This window comes from Haliaeetus albicilla, chromosome 4 (assembly GCF_947461875.1).
Source record: "Haliaeetus albicilla chromosome 4, bHalAlb1.1, whole genome shotgun sequence".
Lineage (NCBI taxonomy): Eukaryota > Metazoa > Chordata > Aves > Accipitriformes > Accipitridae > Haliaeetus > Haliaeetus albicilla.
In genome coordinates this window covers 42,494,378-42,510,002 of record NC_091486.1, presented here as the reverse complement: position 1 = coordinate 42,510,002, position 15,625 = coordinate 42,494,378, and the positions used below count along the sequence as shown (strand labels likewise).

The window sequence follows — 15,625 nt, the reverse complement described above, 5'->3', positions numbered from 1 at the left end:
CAGAATTACAGTAGTGGCACCTGCAGCTATACAGTACAACTGGAGGGAGAAAGCCAGTGCAAGAGCTGTAGCAACTGCTTTGGCTGTATCTTTGGTAACTTTTGAAAAAGTTTTAAGGGTGCCGGTGTCCAGTGTAACCTATGCTTAGGAAACTGGCTTTAAAGTAACTTAAAGTGTTATCTTCTTTCCTGAAATTGGTAATTACCTCTTTTGCTGCTAGTTTTTTTGAGAACTGATGATTATGTAGTGGCAATCTGCTCTACTTTGCCATTCAAATGAGGGACAAAGGTTTTACATAGGTTAACTAAACATTGGGATATATTTAAGATCCCCCCCCCAGTGGAATAAAATGGTTTTTTGCTCTCAAAAGCATAAAGGCAGTCCAGCTTCCTGGCTTGGGGGAGCAAATAACTGTTGCAGTCAGTGGAGATTTCACATATCTGTGTGTGGAGGAACTTATGAATATAATAGAAATGAAAATGTAGGATGTGAATCTTTGCAATACTGTCTATTTCCCACCCTCTAGGCTGATAATCCTTAGACTTTCCTTGTAGTACACAGTACAAAAGGCAGGCATTGGAAGCTCTTACAGAGGGTTGTTTTAGCCACTAATAGGTATCTTTTTTTACCTCCGTATTTTTTTTTTTTCCTATGGGTTTTTTTTATTCCTTATATGATAAAAGGTTATTCATTTGCCTTCGATTTCTTCTTTCCCATTTCCTTTTTGTAATTGTAGCCTGTTTTAGTTCTTTTTCTCATTGGTAGAATGAGTTGAAAGTGATTGCATTGTGTGTTTTATTCTAGTTGGTGTATTGTGACTGTCACCAACGCTGTAGTGTGAGTGGGGTGCAGCCGTTTGTCTAGCACTTAGGTTTTGTGGTGCTGCCTCCACTGCATCCCAGGTGAGCTACAAGCCCAGCAGACTACTACCACACGGGGACCCTTAGTCTGTCCCTGAAGGATAAGATGCATCAGATTTCAAGTGCCACTTAATTTCAGTTAGAGGTTTCTTATGTGTTAAGGGCTACAATAAATAAAAATCCCCCAGTAAGCACTATAGAGTAAAGCTTTAACGTGCTTTCCAGAAAGCTGTGATTATTTGCTTGCTTTCCAAGCTTGACCTAGAAATACTTTTATGTTGTATCAGCCTCCACTGATTAACTTTTTCCATACCTACAATGACCAGTGTATCACTTGAGTAACAGGCATAGTCCTAAAACCTAATGTTTATTGCTTAAATACTAACAAAGTGTCACCTTCAGCCTTCCCTTTAAAAATGAAGGTATATAATGAGATTACTATGAAAGTTGCTAGCCTGTTACCAAAACATGTAGAAAAATCGTACTGGTGGATGCATGTCCATGTTTTTCAGTTTCTATCTAGTAACTGTTTCCATATCATGCTACTTCAGCAGAGTGTAATTATGCGAGGAGAGAGACTACTTGAAAATTTCAGCTGCTTTTGTTTAGCGTCCCCTCCCAAGATTTTTGTCTGGCCATAGACTCTTACAACATACATACACAAGAAGTTCAAGCATAATCTATTAAACTAGGTAACCTTCCAGTTGGCTTAATTCATGGAAAAGGTCTAATGCTTCAGTTGCTGGGCTCTGAGATGAAACCAAGAATGGAGCTTGTTCTCCTGGAGGAAAAAAAAAAAAAAAAGGAAAGAAAAGAAAAGACAAATATGATTCTTCTTTGCTTGCATTATGTTAAATTAAGTGTTCAGACAAGCAAGACAGGAAAGGAATACCATGTTTTGACGCTCTTGATACCTGGATGTGCTGGGAGATTTATCAGTGAGATGGGGATCACAGTTTGGTGTTTCAGGTTGACTGGAACATGGGAGCTGCAGCAGAATTGGACAATCTTTTCCTTCTGTAAGATAATGATTCTTGTTCCCTTCTTCCCATGATTCGTGTGCAAGCTAAAAATGTAATTCTTCCTTCTGTGAACAATTAGTTTCCTAAGGTTGCACATCTCTTCACAGAAGACATTAGCCATTTTTACCTAGGTAATTTTTTTCAAATATGTAGGAATCCAGAGGCTGTATTTACTAAACAACCAAATTTTATTTTTCATGAGTAAAAGGAGAGGCTCTATCCCAGACTAATCTGTGTTCTGTTCTTGGTGAGCAAGCCAGCTGAAATGTAAATGAATAGCAGAGAAATTTGTCCTCTGAATATGAACTTAGATGCTTTGCTTTAAAGATAGACTTTGATGCTTTTTCACTCATGGTTTCCTGGAATTCCATAAAATCATCATCATTCATGTAAAAATCTACACATAACTTATATGGGGTGATTTTAGAAGAATTCCAAGTGCATATGGGTTAAAGCAACATGAACCTTAGAGTCCAGTTCCTTTCAAGGAGCTGGATATTCCATCCCTTACAGCACTTGGGCCACACAATGTAGGGAAGCTGTAATTTTCCATGTCGAATTCAAATCCTCAGTGCAGTGGTTCACAAGCCTTACACAGCACTTTGTGGGGCAGCAGAAGCTGTCAGAGTACTTTTTTTTTGTCTGTAAAAACACAGACAAACGCTGTGTTGTGTGCAGGAGACAATGATGACTTTAGACGCGTTTCAAAATTATCTCCTTTTAGTTCTTTGTCTTCTATTTTGTTATAATACTATCAGCTGATTATTTTTATTTGGCATTTCATGCTGATATCCAGATACAAGATAACACTTGTCTTTTTTGATAATTTTCAAGTATTGCTGCAGTTGGCTCTCTTGGGCTTTTGGAGCCTTTCAGGCTTAGCATAAAAGAACATGTTTATGTATTCTGCAATCTCCCCTCTCCAGCCCTTCCCTCTCCTCATCCCCCTGAGACTGCCTGTGTGGGTTAGCGAATTCTTTGAAAACCTCTCTGTTCTAGCCGTCAAGTTGGCTACTGTTTAAAGTGTTGCACAAATAAGGAACTATGTTAATTAAAGGAAGAAGTTAAGTATTTGCTGTTTTCCTGGGGAGAAGGTGCAGAAGAAGCAGTTTCCTAGAAGGGACTTCCCTTTTAGGTTGCGTGCCTTGAGGGTTGGCTGATCTTTAAGATGTCTTTAACGCGTTGCACCTTGGAGTGCTCAAAGGTTTTGGTGACTAATGTCTGTGGGATTTGTGCCCTTCTTGTAACAGGCTCCTCTGAAGGTTGCGTCCCAGGTAAAAACTGTAATTTGGATTTATAGCTGCTATTACAACTTCAGGCTCTTAATAGTAATAAAAGTGACTCCTAGGTCTCTAGTGCTTTTTGCTTTCCGCTGCTGAGTCAGAAGCCAGTTTGGAGTTTCTATTGCTGGCAGAAGGGCCTGCCTTCCACTTTCTTTTTCAAATATTACTTCTGGTTGTATTTCTAAATCATAGCCCAGTGTTTAGCTCTCGATCTTGAAGCAGAATTTAAACATGTTCTTTAAACATGTTTCTTTTTCAGTTTGTATTTGATTTCTTATTGGTGGTTTTTTCCTTCCATTTCATCTTATGTTGTTTTGAAGGGTTGTATCAGAAAGTAGGGCATAGTAGTTAGCTGATTTTATTCACAATATGTTTAATTGTCAACGGATTTTTTTTAATTTGCTGCTATAGCAGGCTGTCACTAGGTTTTCTACATGTTTTAGGAATGACAAGGGCCTTCCACCTTGCAGGATGGCCGGATTAGATCTTGGCTAAGTGATTGACTGCACTCCACCTTCACCACCCTGCTAGGAAGGCAGGTTATTCTGCAGGAGGTGTGGAGCTGCCTCTGCTCCATCAACATTATGTGTTGGGGGAAAAAGGGATGGAAGGAGAGTGGATCAGCTTAGCTCCTGACTCTCATGGTCTGGCTTTCCTTCTGAATGAGGCTTTCAAACAGGCAACCTGTTTCCCTCAATGCTGCTGGTTTTAAAACTTTCCGTGTATATTTGTAGGGCTGCCACTTGGCATTAGGTAACATCCGTCTGAAAAAACTTGTAATTTACTTTAATATTGCCATTCTCTTTTCTCCCTCCCACTCCCCCTTGGTTTTGAGTGATACTAATATGAAAGCTGTTCAGTGAAATACAGAATACAGATGGAAAATGGATTTTCCTACCCCTTAAGATATAGTATGCTATTATGTAATGACCCTTCTGTTTTCATATTTGAATTGGGATATTTTGGGAGATAATTAAAAAAAAAAAAAGATTATGACAGTTGCTTTGTCTAGCTTTCCTTAGCAGATCTCAGTATGATTTTTTGTGTGTTCAGACAGATTATAGTATAATCACAACTAGCTAAGTGCAATTTTAACTTCAGGGTTACTATTTGTAATGTAATACTATAATGAAAGAGCAGATACTAGAAGCCAGCTATAAACTAAGTATAAGAAGCGAAGGGATATTTAAAAAAAAAAAAGAGAGAGAGAGAAAAAAAAGCACCTGAAATCTATGCTTCTGTGCTTATAGGAGGTAAGTTTTTGGCTTATTTTCGTTATGCAGTTTAGGGTATGTTAGCAGGAACATTAAGACCTTTGAAATTATGTTGGAAGCTTGTAAATTTGAACTTACAGAAATTTTGAGCAGATATTGGCAGGAGATGATTTATATGTTAGATTGAAAGGTAGAAGCTGTGTGAATATTTGACTGCATTAGTGTCTGGAAGATGAAATATGCGATAAACCAGTTTTTAAGGAACTGCAGTAAAGAAGAGCTATGGTATTTTAAGTCATGGGGCTAACTTTGTAAGGAACTTTGTTTGGAAAGTGCTGTTCTGGGGTATAAACTTCAAACTTGAAAAGACTGGTGATGAAAACAGGTAGGAGTGTACTAAAGTAGTATCACATCCTGCCCAAAGAAGTTTGGTTTTTGTTTGTCTCCAGCTGGCTTGATAAAAATAAGCTTTTAAAATTAGACTTGTAGGTTATATACAATTACTGGGTGTGACGTGTGTAAGCAACTGTCTGCACCTGCGGTCCATAAAATAAACAAAAAGGTAAAAAACCAAGTAATAATAAAAAAAGCTATCTTATATGCCTGATTTCCTATCTTATTGGTAGAAATTGAACCATTAATTTAATTGTAGGCCCTAGTCACCCTACACTATGGGGTCAGACAGGTTCTTTGAGGGGTCCTTGGCAGGATGATGAGGACACTGTATGTGGCTGTTTGCCTTATAAAATGGCATTAGTTATGCTAACCAGGGGTCAGGAGCAGGGCATGTTGGTCACACCCCTATAAATGTACAGATACCCTTTTTTCTTTTCCATTTTAATACTTGATAAGGCATAGCTTTTGAAATACTTGACCATGTTCATCTGAAGAGTTTTACTGGCTGATTAAGCTCGAATGTCTGACATTCATAGTTGTGCCCTGATGAAATTTAATAAAGCTGTGCTAAGTGACGAGATTATGATGCTGGAGAGAATGCTAAATACAAGGAACAAAAAGCAGCAGTGCAGGAATCTTAAAATATTTTCAGATTACAATCACAGGATTCAGTGTCCAGAGAAAGTCCTGCAGGCCATGCAATGGTAAGTGTGGCTGAAAGAGGCTCCTGGCACTCAGGAGGTTGGGGTGAATACAAGGGATCTGGGTGTCTGTCAGAGGAGGAGGTTCCTCGGAGGTTCCTACTGGTTGTTTTTCCTCCCCTTTAAACTGTCAGAACTATTTTTTCATGTGAACGAACTATGAAAAAGGGCGTACTCACAACATGCAATGTATTCAGCTTTTATTTGCTCAGTGCCAAAATTTTTTTATATTTATGTGCAGTAGATGTCAGATGAAAATGTGTTACTTCATCATGTTGGATTGATGGGTGTCTAACATCTTGTTTGTGGGGTAATTTCGGAGATGTGAGCACTTGCGTGCAGGGCACTGGTGCTTTATCACTTTACAGACAATGTTTCAGAGTTTTGCAAATTCAGGCTAGAACCTTTAAGAGGATTACAGTCGCAAACCTATTTATTGTATTTAAAAGTTATATGTAGGTTGGTGATGTGCATTTCTTAGGAGGAAAGACAACTATAGATTCTTTCCAGGCAAGTGTGAAGTGTCCAGTGTAATTCTGGTGTACTTGCTAAAAATCAGCATGCTGCTTTAAATATGAATACTTTTGTCTGTAATGCTAAATGTTAAGGTCTGTATGGTACTATGGTACTATTTCTGCTGTGTTATCTGCTTCGGTGTTACTTAACCATATATTTTAAGCCATCTTTGAGGGAGAGGTGCTACCTGTGGCTTCTGCAGGAAAGGGAAATCAAGTACTAGTCCCTAAATCAGACAAATTGAGTAGATTCTCTAGTTTGTCAAACAGCTAATCAGATACTGATTTTGTCATAAACTGGTTATGCTGAGGTACAGGGAATGCTCTAGCCAGGAGAGCGAAATCATGCAATATTTTAAATGCTCTAAGGGCAAACTGGTTTAAAATGCACATTGGCAATGTGTACTTTCCAGAATCCCATTCTGCTTATCGGCTTTGCTGTTGGACTATAGATCCCAAGGTTTATACCTAGAATTTTGGTGACTCTTGAGTAGAGCTTTGTATGTCTACTTCCACTTGATACTTTTGCCTGTTTACCTGGGTTCATAATAAAGTAAGAATTGAAAAAATGGTAAGGTCTTTCCCTTGCCCTAAAATGGTATCAGCAGATTATTTCTTAGTAAGAACCCTTACCTCTTGTCTCTTCCTAGTCTGTTCTCTTAAATAAACACAATTCATATGCTTATTTTTCTTACTGTGTATTTTCTAGGCAGACTTTTTTTTTTTTTGCAAGTGCTTATAAGCTCTTTTCATTTGGTCCTTATCTTCTGTGTAAGGCACTGCCCAGAGCGATATAGGGAGTTCTGGCTGAGGCTTTGTAAGCTTCTGGCGACATGAGGGCTAGGACAAGCTATCTGCTTGTATGTACTCCACAGGAATTCACAGCTGCTCGTCTGCAGTGCCAGTGGTTTGCCATCCTACCCCATCTTTCGGCAGCTGGCTGGTCCTGCTTAGGTGGAGGACTCTCCATTTGACGCTATGATGCTGTTTTTGTTTTTTTCCACTCAGTTTTTCTAACTTGCTATGGTCATGGTGAAGTGCAATCCAATTTTCTAATATAATTGCAGTCCCTCCTGCTTCATTATCTAGAAATTAAATAGCCTGTTACTTCCATCTTCTAGGTTATTAATAAAATACTTGCATGAGACTCGTACTCCTGCAGAAACATGCATTGGTATTATACTTTTTTTAAGATGAGTCATTTGATGAGTACCAACCATGGCTTACCTCTACGTCTGCACTCACATTACAGTAATTTTATTAAGACTGGGCTTCTCTACTTGGCTTACAAGCAGTATGCCACTGACTGTCAGAAGCTTTATAGTGAAAATATAACATGCACTGCTCCTTTCCAAGTCCTGTCTCCATGTAGTGGAGGAAACTTAATTGCTCAGAGGCTGGCTTTTTTTTTTACTGATTTATCTTGATGCTTAATCGATCATTTTCTTCACCTTCTGTCTGAAATATAACATTGGATGGGAATCTCGGCCTGTTTACTGAACTTCTGGCTTCTCCTTTTCCTTTTGCCAAGGTCTTCTAACAGAGAGAGAATCTGCCATGGAAGTATTCCCTCCCTGCACCCAAATGTCTAATAACTGCATTTGTGTGTAATGTGTCGTTGGCTCAAATAAATGCTCTTTCCAGACTGGTCTGTGAAGCACCGCAAATTTTTTTCGTTGTTTTCTTTAGATGCTGGCATCTGTTTAAAGTTAATGGAAGCAACTGCTGTGTATTTCATTCTAGTTGGATGATGTTGAGCCAAGAGAGGGTTGCAGCAGGATGTCACTCTGTTCCTTATTTGCTTAATTTGCAGTCCCAGTCAGGCAGTTCAGGACTGCACTACTCTATGTGTTAAATTTTCTGCCACTTGGAAATGAGACCGTAGACCTTTGCAAAAATGTCATTCAACATAACTGCCTCTATTTGTCCTCAAAAAGAAGCCCCTGCCTCTCCATTTTCTATCTAACCTTATTAAATGGCATTAATTATGGTCTCATTCTGTGAAACTTGAGTAGCTAATACTTTTTTTTTTTAAATGTAAGCTATGTTTTCCTGAACACTTAAAACCATAAAATTCAGTTGAACTCCATACAAATCACCACAAGGTTGTGTGGACCCATCAGATCTGGCCTTCTGGAGAAGCACTGCAAATATGTCAATGAATGTATATCAAATTTAAGTTGTTAAATGTCATTGGGTTTAATTCCAGAATTAAACCTTCTTTTCATGGAATTACAAGATCATATATTAGTGCTTCCTTGCCTTTTTTTATGTAATGATAAGATTATCTATATGATGTAGTAATATTGCATCATACATGGTGCCTCTGGGTGTACCTTGCTTTAATTGGGTATGGATTGATACTTCAAGGAGAACTCAGTAATGTTCTAGCCCATTATTTGATCCATGTATTTCCTAAAAAATAGCGTAAACCTACCTGTTGAGAGAAGCAGATGGGTTTGGAAAAGCGCAGTCTAGATTGCTTTGTTGGTTTTGGGATTTTTTACCTGGGTACTCTGTTGGGAAGCTGGTACAGTTATGTGCTTGCGGCTATAGTCTCGTGCCGGAGCGATGGTTCCCCAATCTTTGCACTTCTGTGGTTATATGCTCAACCCAGCTCAACCACATTTGGTTTCGAAGTATTGTCTAGCACAATATTTGCATTAAGGAAATACCCAAAAGCTAACCTTACATGTGGCTGAATGATAATTTGTGATAGTTTCTCTGCTGCTAATACCAATATGAATTGACATCAAGCACTGAGCACAACTTGATTCGGTGAAAATTTAGTATTAATGCTTCTTCTGTAATAATATGCTTTCTTAGGAAATGCTGAAAAAAATATTTTTGAAGTACTTTATTTAAATATTTAAATAAAAAATCTTGGGTAACGAACGGCAACACTGGCATTGGTTTACCGGGCTGTTGCAGTCATCATTTTTTAGTGCTTCTGCTTAGCTGCAGAACATCTTGCAAGCATTTCTTTTTTTTCTGAGCTTAACCAACAATTTTTATACATTTGGTCCTGAAATGATGTATGCATGAACGGAAGGAATAAATGACTTTTTAACGTGTTACCCTGAAGAGAAGCCAGATTCTTGGCACTGTCTTTCCTATCTTAAGGGGGGAGAAAAAAAAAAAGAGAGGGAGAGAGAATCTGTGTTCATGAGACAACTGACCACTCTTGTCAAAACACACATGTCACTGGGAATATAAAATACAGGCTTTTATGGCTGCTTCAGTCTTACCTTCTGTCTCTCCTTTCCTGCCTGCCCTGCCCCCATAGTTGTGGTAGACATTCAGCTGCTGCATGGGTTTGTCATGTGGCCAGCCCCCCGAATTTATCTTTCTCATATGGCCAAATAACTTCATCCCCGTGGCAATTTGCTTGAATAAAGAGTCTGGTGAATGCAGTTGAGCCTGGGGATACAGTATGAAAATCAGCGGTTGCTTCAGTGAGCAATTATGCAGTGAAACAGCTATCAGCTAGAGTAAGAGGTGGCCAGGCTTTCATAGCCGGATGAAAACCTTCATCTGTGGAATTCCCTATGTAATATAAAGCTTTTGCAATATAGAGCACCTTTGACTACAAATGTGTGTGGTATTTAAAATTAGTATCAATTTTTACTGAAGGGCAGTTTCTTACTCTTGCTGATTCAAAGCACTAACCTTTGTAGAATGACGTGCATAGAAATGAGATTAGGAAGCTTTTGTCGATTCCCTCAGCCTGGTATTCTGACTTGTGCTGGGTCTTTAGCTGTGGTTGTAAATAATAGCTGATGCACAGAATTTATTTAGCTTTATGTTGATCAAAGCTGTATTTTTATCTGGAGCATTTTACAGTAGGAATCTGGCCTAATGCACGTAAGAGACTGGGTAGTGTTACGGGTTGCATCAGAAGCACCGCTCTGTATCTTCTGGTGGGTATTGTGTGTGGTTCGTATGCAGGAGTAATATTTGCCGCCTTAAGTGAAATTTTGTACATGTCTGAAAATAAGTCTGTGTGAATTGATAATGATCTTGCTCTGGAAAACTGGGAATAATGCAGTGATTTATAAATACAGAGTTTTAGAGAAAATAAATAAACCACATACTAAAATCCTCCCAAATGAAAGCTTCCACACAGTTTCAGTGATTTGTTTTTATAAAATTGCTGTGACATTTCATGAAAACAGTTTCCAGCTCCATCTGTCTGGCTGTAAAGAGTTATTTAAGTGTTCACTGGCATGTCTTTTATATGGCTTTAGAGATGGTATCAGGACTGCAAGTAAATGTAGTTCAGCTGTTGACTGCACGCCTTGCACTCAGCCATCTTTGTGCTTTGACGAGCCTGTTAAGACATAGCAGGAGCGATCACTCTGTCCTTCAGAGCTGTGGTCCAGCCTGTCAGTCTTTCTCTTTCAGTGACCTCTGTTGGCAGGTACATATGGGAGTTGAGAAATTCCCTCATTAAAAGCTGCATGTGTCATAATACTGATGGGAGTGGAACAAAGCTAGCCATCTCCCTTGGGACTAGTGCTGTGTTTTTTGAGCTCATTCTTTAAATTAAGAAGGTCATTTCTTTGTTTTCAGTGTCATCGGCTTAGGCGGTATCTTGTGGCTCCATTATATATACAGATATTTAGAAAAATACAGTGATGTTTTGTAGGCATGGGAGACTTCTTGACTTCTTTGACAGGTTGCGGTAGTTCAATATTCAAACTGGCTGATCTCTCTGATTCCTCATTCCCAATGGCCCTCTGGTGCTTTACAAACTTCAAAGATGTATTTTTAAAAAAATAACTAGTGCAGTGCTGCCCAAGCCAAACCATCCCAAAATCACTGCCCTTGCCCCGCTTTTATATGCCCGACCTGGAGACGGGTCATGTCAGGGCTCATCAAGTCAAAGGCAGAGTCAGTCTATTGTTTGCCTTAATCGTATGACCACAGATATCTGCAGGACAACCATATAGGCTTGGTTTCATATGCTGGCAGAAGTCTGTATTTTCTTCACTGTTCATGCTTTTGTTTGTGTAAATTCTTGATATTGAGGTGGGTTTTCTCAATCTCTGTCCTGTGTAATACCTAATTTTATGATTTGCTCATGATAAAGGCTCTTTAATGGTGTAGAAACATAAGTTAATAGGGATTCATCCTGCTTTGATCTCAAATTTGCATAAAGTAATTCTTATTTGGGGGATGAGCACGAGTCTGCTGTTACATTTCTGGATCTTCAGATTTGATTTGAAATGCTTAGTACAGGTTGGAAATGCAGGGCATTCTTTTAAACGTTTTGGTTGTGGGGGGTTATTAGATTTAAACTATTTATCATGAAATACCTAAACCCAAACAAGAATAAATGAATACATGAGGATGTGCAAGGAACTAGTGCATATTCTAGATAATGAGCACACTCAGCTTTTAAGGGTAAAGAAGCAGCTTGAATAGATTTGAATTTGACTGTATGCTGGTTGACTGCAGCACTGGTCTTCCAGTATGACAGACCGTGGCGAAGTGGTATAGCATGTCAAGATTTGAATTTAATACTGGAAATCAAAATACATTATTGTTGTACTGAGCTCCACAGACAGTGTTTTGGGGGAAGGCAAGAAGCAGGTATACAAGCTGGTCACTTAGTGTGGATTCATATAGGAAGGGAGCTGTTGGGTAACTTTACACCGTTTGTTAAATGTGGTACACTTTTCAAACCTGCTTCCACAAACAAAATCATTAGTGACCATGAAGTGGCTCTCAAGAATAAATCTTGTAGTGCTCACACTTGTGATCTGTGTATATATGTTTTAATACTCCATCCATGGATTTCTTTTTAATTTTTTTTTTTTTCCCCAGTTCTCTAGTTAAGCTTTTTATTTCACCTTGTCTGTACTTTCATTATGCCTCTGAGGGCTGTTTGAGGATACAGTGAGACTTGAAAGGTGTCCTAGTGACAAGAGGGAATAATGAGTTGGCTCTTAAATGTGTTCAGTTCATGGTATTTTATAATTAGCTGTGTGAACTTTCAGTGTTTAAAAAAAGGAAACAGGAAATGGCAATTTCACAGAACTTTCGCTCTTCAATCACGTATATACTGCATTTCCATTGTTACTTACAGCTTTAAAGAGCCTCTCTGGAGGGCTGCATATTAAGTAATTAATCTTATTTAACACTTCATTATGAAGCATATACAATTAGTTGACAACGTATAGAAATAATGATCTGGTTAATAGAAATTCAGTTCCTGAGAGCTGAGACTAGTTTCCTTTTAAAGTTTTATGCTTGGTTTTGATTATTCTTTCCAAGTTCACTAATGATATGTATTTATCTGCCACTTGATCTTTGAAGGCAGAATTGAAATCCAGTTTGTGAGCAAGATAATGAAAATCTATACAGAGCTCTTCTGCTCCTTCTGTGCATTAAACAACCAGAAATGTGACAAGTCTTAATAGTTGCATGTTTGGTACTGCTAAGCTGTTCATAATAGGGTAGGTTTATAAAGAAAATAAAACAAAAAAAACCAAAAAACCAACAGAAAACCAACAGCAACAAAAGCACAAACAAAGCCCCTGTTCTTATGTCTTTTGTTAAACCTGAAATGTGTTTAAACATGCTTAAATATTGCACATAGCTGAACTGTTGAGTGATCTTGATTTGGAACCTGTGGTAAAGGTTAGGCTGGGGGAATGGTGGGTCTAAGCCAGTTTGTTGTTTCCCTAAGGCTAGCAATTTTTGTGCAAATGTTTTGAGAATCAGCATTAGCCTGTATATGCTGACTTACTTGCTTACAGAGCTTGTCTGGAGAACAAGTCAGAGTTTTTTGCTCACCTACCATGTGTTTAAAGGCATTGGTTTTGATACCATGACAAGTTTTGAAGTAAGTGTAGTTGAGAAACAGGGTTCAAATGGGAAGTAGTTCCAGTTGAAAAAATCAGGGTGAAGAAAGAAGTTTTGGGTGTGTTATTAGATATGTTTTGTCTTAGTCTGGTAAGTTCAGATGTGAGGTGGTTGGACGATGCTAAGCATGGGGGCCTTTGTGGCTTAGGTGGGCAGGTAGGAGTGGCTTTTCTTCCAGGAGAGGAGCCTAAATGCAACCTAACTACTGAGGCAGGTCAAGTTTGCTAATCCTGGCTTAGGCTCGGTCACACCAGAAACCCTACATGTGATTTGCTATTATCTGAAGTCCATCATGAGACACAGCAGGATGCCCGAAATATGCTTAACCCCAAAGGAAAGCAATCCCAATTCTGCGCTTGGGTCATGCTTCAAGTCCCCATGAGGCCAGTGGAGAGAGAAGGTAATGGGGCAGCTGCATGACCCGGTTTGGTTTCTTAGGTTTGGTGCCAGCTCTTTGGTCTTCACGAGCGCTTGGTATTCTACATCTCCCTGAAATAATAGGATCAGGAAGAAAATTTGGCTGAAGGCTGCGACTCCGCTCTTTTTATCTAGGTCTCCAAAATAGGTCTTTAATTCATCCTGCTAGTAAGTGGCACGACATTCTCTGTTAGTTTCGTACATCTCTACAGAGGTACCACCATTGTAGTTTTTTTGTCTAACATGTGTCTAGTATTTTCCCCTAACTGTGGTTTGTGAATATAGAAGTTATCATTTTCATAACATTACATGTGTGCTGTAAGAACTGGGCTTCTCTTGAGGAAAAGCTAAGACACAGGAAATTTATTTTAGTTCTAATACATGATATTGTTTGTATGCAACTGCCCCATGTTTGCCTTTTAGGGATACATTTCTTACCATTATACAAAACAAAGGCGACTGTCTTTTAACTATGTGTATCAAAACCAAGTACACCTAGTGTGGGAGTTAGTGTTTGTAATGCAATTGTTGGCTTTTTTTCACATTAGCCTTATTCTTAAAGTATGTGACTTAACTTTCTTAAGTAATTTATATGCGTATGCATATAAACTTAGCTTGTATTCACAGTAGTTCATTGATTAGCAAAAGATCTTAAGGACACCTTTTTTCCACAAGTGAAGCCTTTTTCTATTTCGTATTTTTTGCCTTTTCTGTTCTGTAATGAGTTACTTTGTGTGACAGGTGGGAGATTCAAGAAAGAGATAGTAGTTGATGGACAAAGCTATCTGCTGCTGATTAGAGATGAAGGGGGCCCTCCAGAGGCACAGGTGAGCATTGCATATATAGAGCTTTATCAGCCTAACACCACGGTTTCCTTTCCTTTAAAAAACTTCCTTTAAGAGAAGTGGCTTTGTTTTGTGCTTTCCTGGGTCCTTCTGATCTTTCTGCTGGGAAAAAGTATATGTCGCCCTCAGGTGAAAAATATTCTATTTGGAAATTATTTGGGATTTCAATTACAATGTGAAACTGTATAGTAAAGATATATGGTTAACTTATGTTGAATGCCTAATCAATATGCTTCCACTGGTGACAAAGTTGCATGTTATAGTCATAAGTTTTCTTCTGAGTTAGAATCTCTAAACTGTTAAAATACAAAGCAGATGTATGCACAGTGACACACACACTTGTGTACAAATCATTGCATTCCCTGCTCCTTCCACATTTTGCTCCCTGTGCTGTTTAAGACTCAGCTTTGTGAGTTCCAGTTCAGCACCACCGGGTTCTCAGATTTCTGACTTAGTGTCTGTATATGGTGTGTTGCCTCCTTGTCTCATAGAAGTTGACTCGTGGGGATTTGCCTTTGAGAAGGCACTTGTGATTTTGTGTGCTTAACCCTGTTACTCTGTTTTGAATGATGTGAAGCAAAGTGTTTTGCTTATGTGATGCTTAAATCGCCGCAGACTCTGCTAGCCTGGCACAGGCAGCGTCCTTGTCTTCTGGCATCCTCCTCGTCTCCCTCTACCTCTTCTTACCTGGGCACTAGTGGGGTTTCTCAAGTGTGTTCGCTGCTGCTGGCCTTGCTTTGCTTGGCTGTTCAGTGATGGATCAGCTTAAAAAAAAAAAAAAAAAAAAAAAAAATCCAGCACCAGGAACTGTGCTATCGCCAAACAGCTGAACAGGAGTGGTGCCAGCAGCAGCAGCTTGTGTTTCAATGCTCCACTATTGCTCATTAGCTGCAGGAGGATTAGAGCATGGGGGAAGGTGCCCGGACAAAAGAGAAGAGAAAGGAGGTGGAGGAAATGGAGTCCAAGAGAGACATCCTGGAAGGAAGTTAAAAAAAAACCAAAACAAAAAATTAGTGTCGCTGGCACATCTGCAGCCGTGTGAGGCAGGCGCCTAAAAGAAGTGCTCTGTTTGAGGCCGTGAATAATTTGGCTGACGTGCACAACGGTTTCCAGGCCCTAATGCTTAGAGAACATTCCCTCATATAAAACCATAAATAGTGGAGTTGTAAAGGTACACACAGCAATCTAAATATTTTTGTACCTGAAGAATTGGTTTTGCAGAGTTCATTTGCGCTAACTGCAAACTAATAAACAGACACAGTGTTTTGCTTTTGATCTATGCTAGGTAAATTTGGGGATTTTAATTACTATTGTGGCTGAGGTTTGTTCTTCAGCAAATAATGAGTATGGCAAGGTTTAAGGTGTTAGTGCTATTTCACCTCTCAGATGTGTTTTCATGTGTAAATTATCTTTAGTATAATTTCAAGTCGTGTGTATATTAAAGATCTTTATATGTGTTTATTAATTCCTGGAATAAAAACTTTACTTCTGGGTTCATGAAT

The 15,625-nt window shown here is 38.9% G+C and overlaps 1 protein-coding gene across 11 annotated transcripts in view; it reads left to right on the top strand.

Annotated features, from left to right (window-relative positions):
* AGAP1 (ArfGAP with GTPase domain, ankyrin repeat and PH domain 1) overlaps positions 1-15,625 on the top strand; it is a 395,948-nt gene that overhangs the window by 136,812 nt on the left and 243,511 nt on the right. For all 11 annotated transcript variants that reach the window (XM_069782145.1, XM_069782144.1, XM_069782147.1 and 8 more), the window contains one exon: positions 14,020-14,105. In XM_069782145.1, coding sequence (XP_069638246.1) covers positions 14,020-14,105 — 86 coding nt within the window. The remainder of the gene's footprint in view (positions 1-14,019; positions 14,106-15,625) is intronic.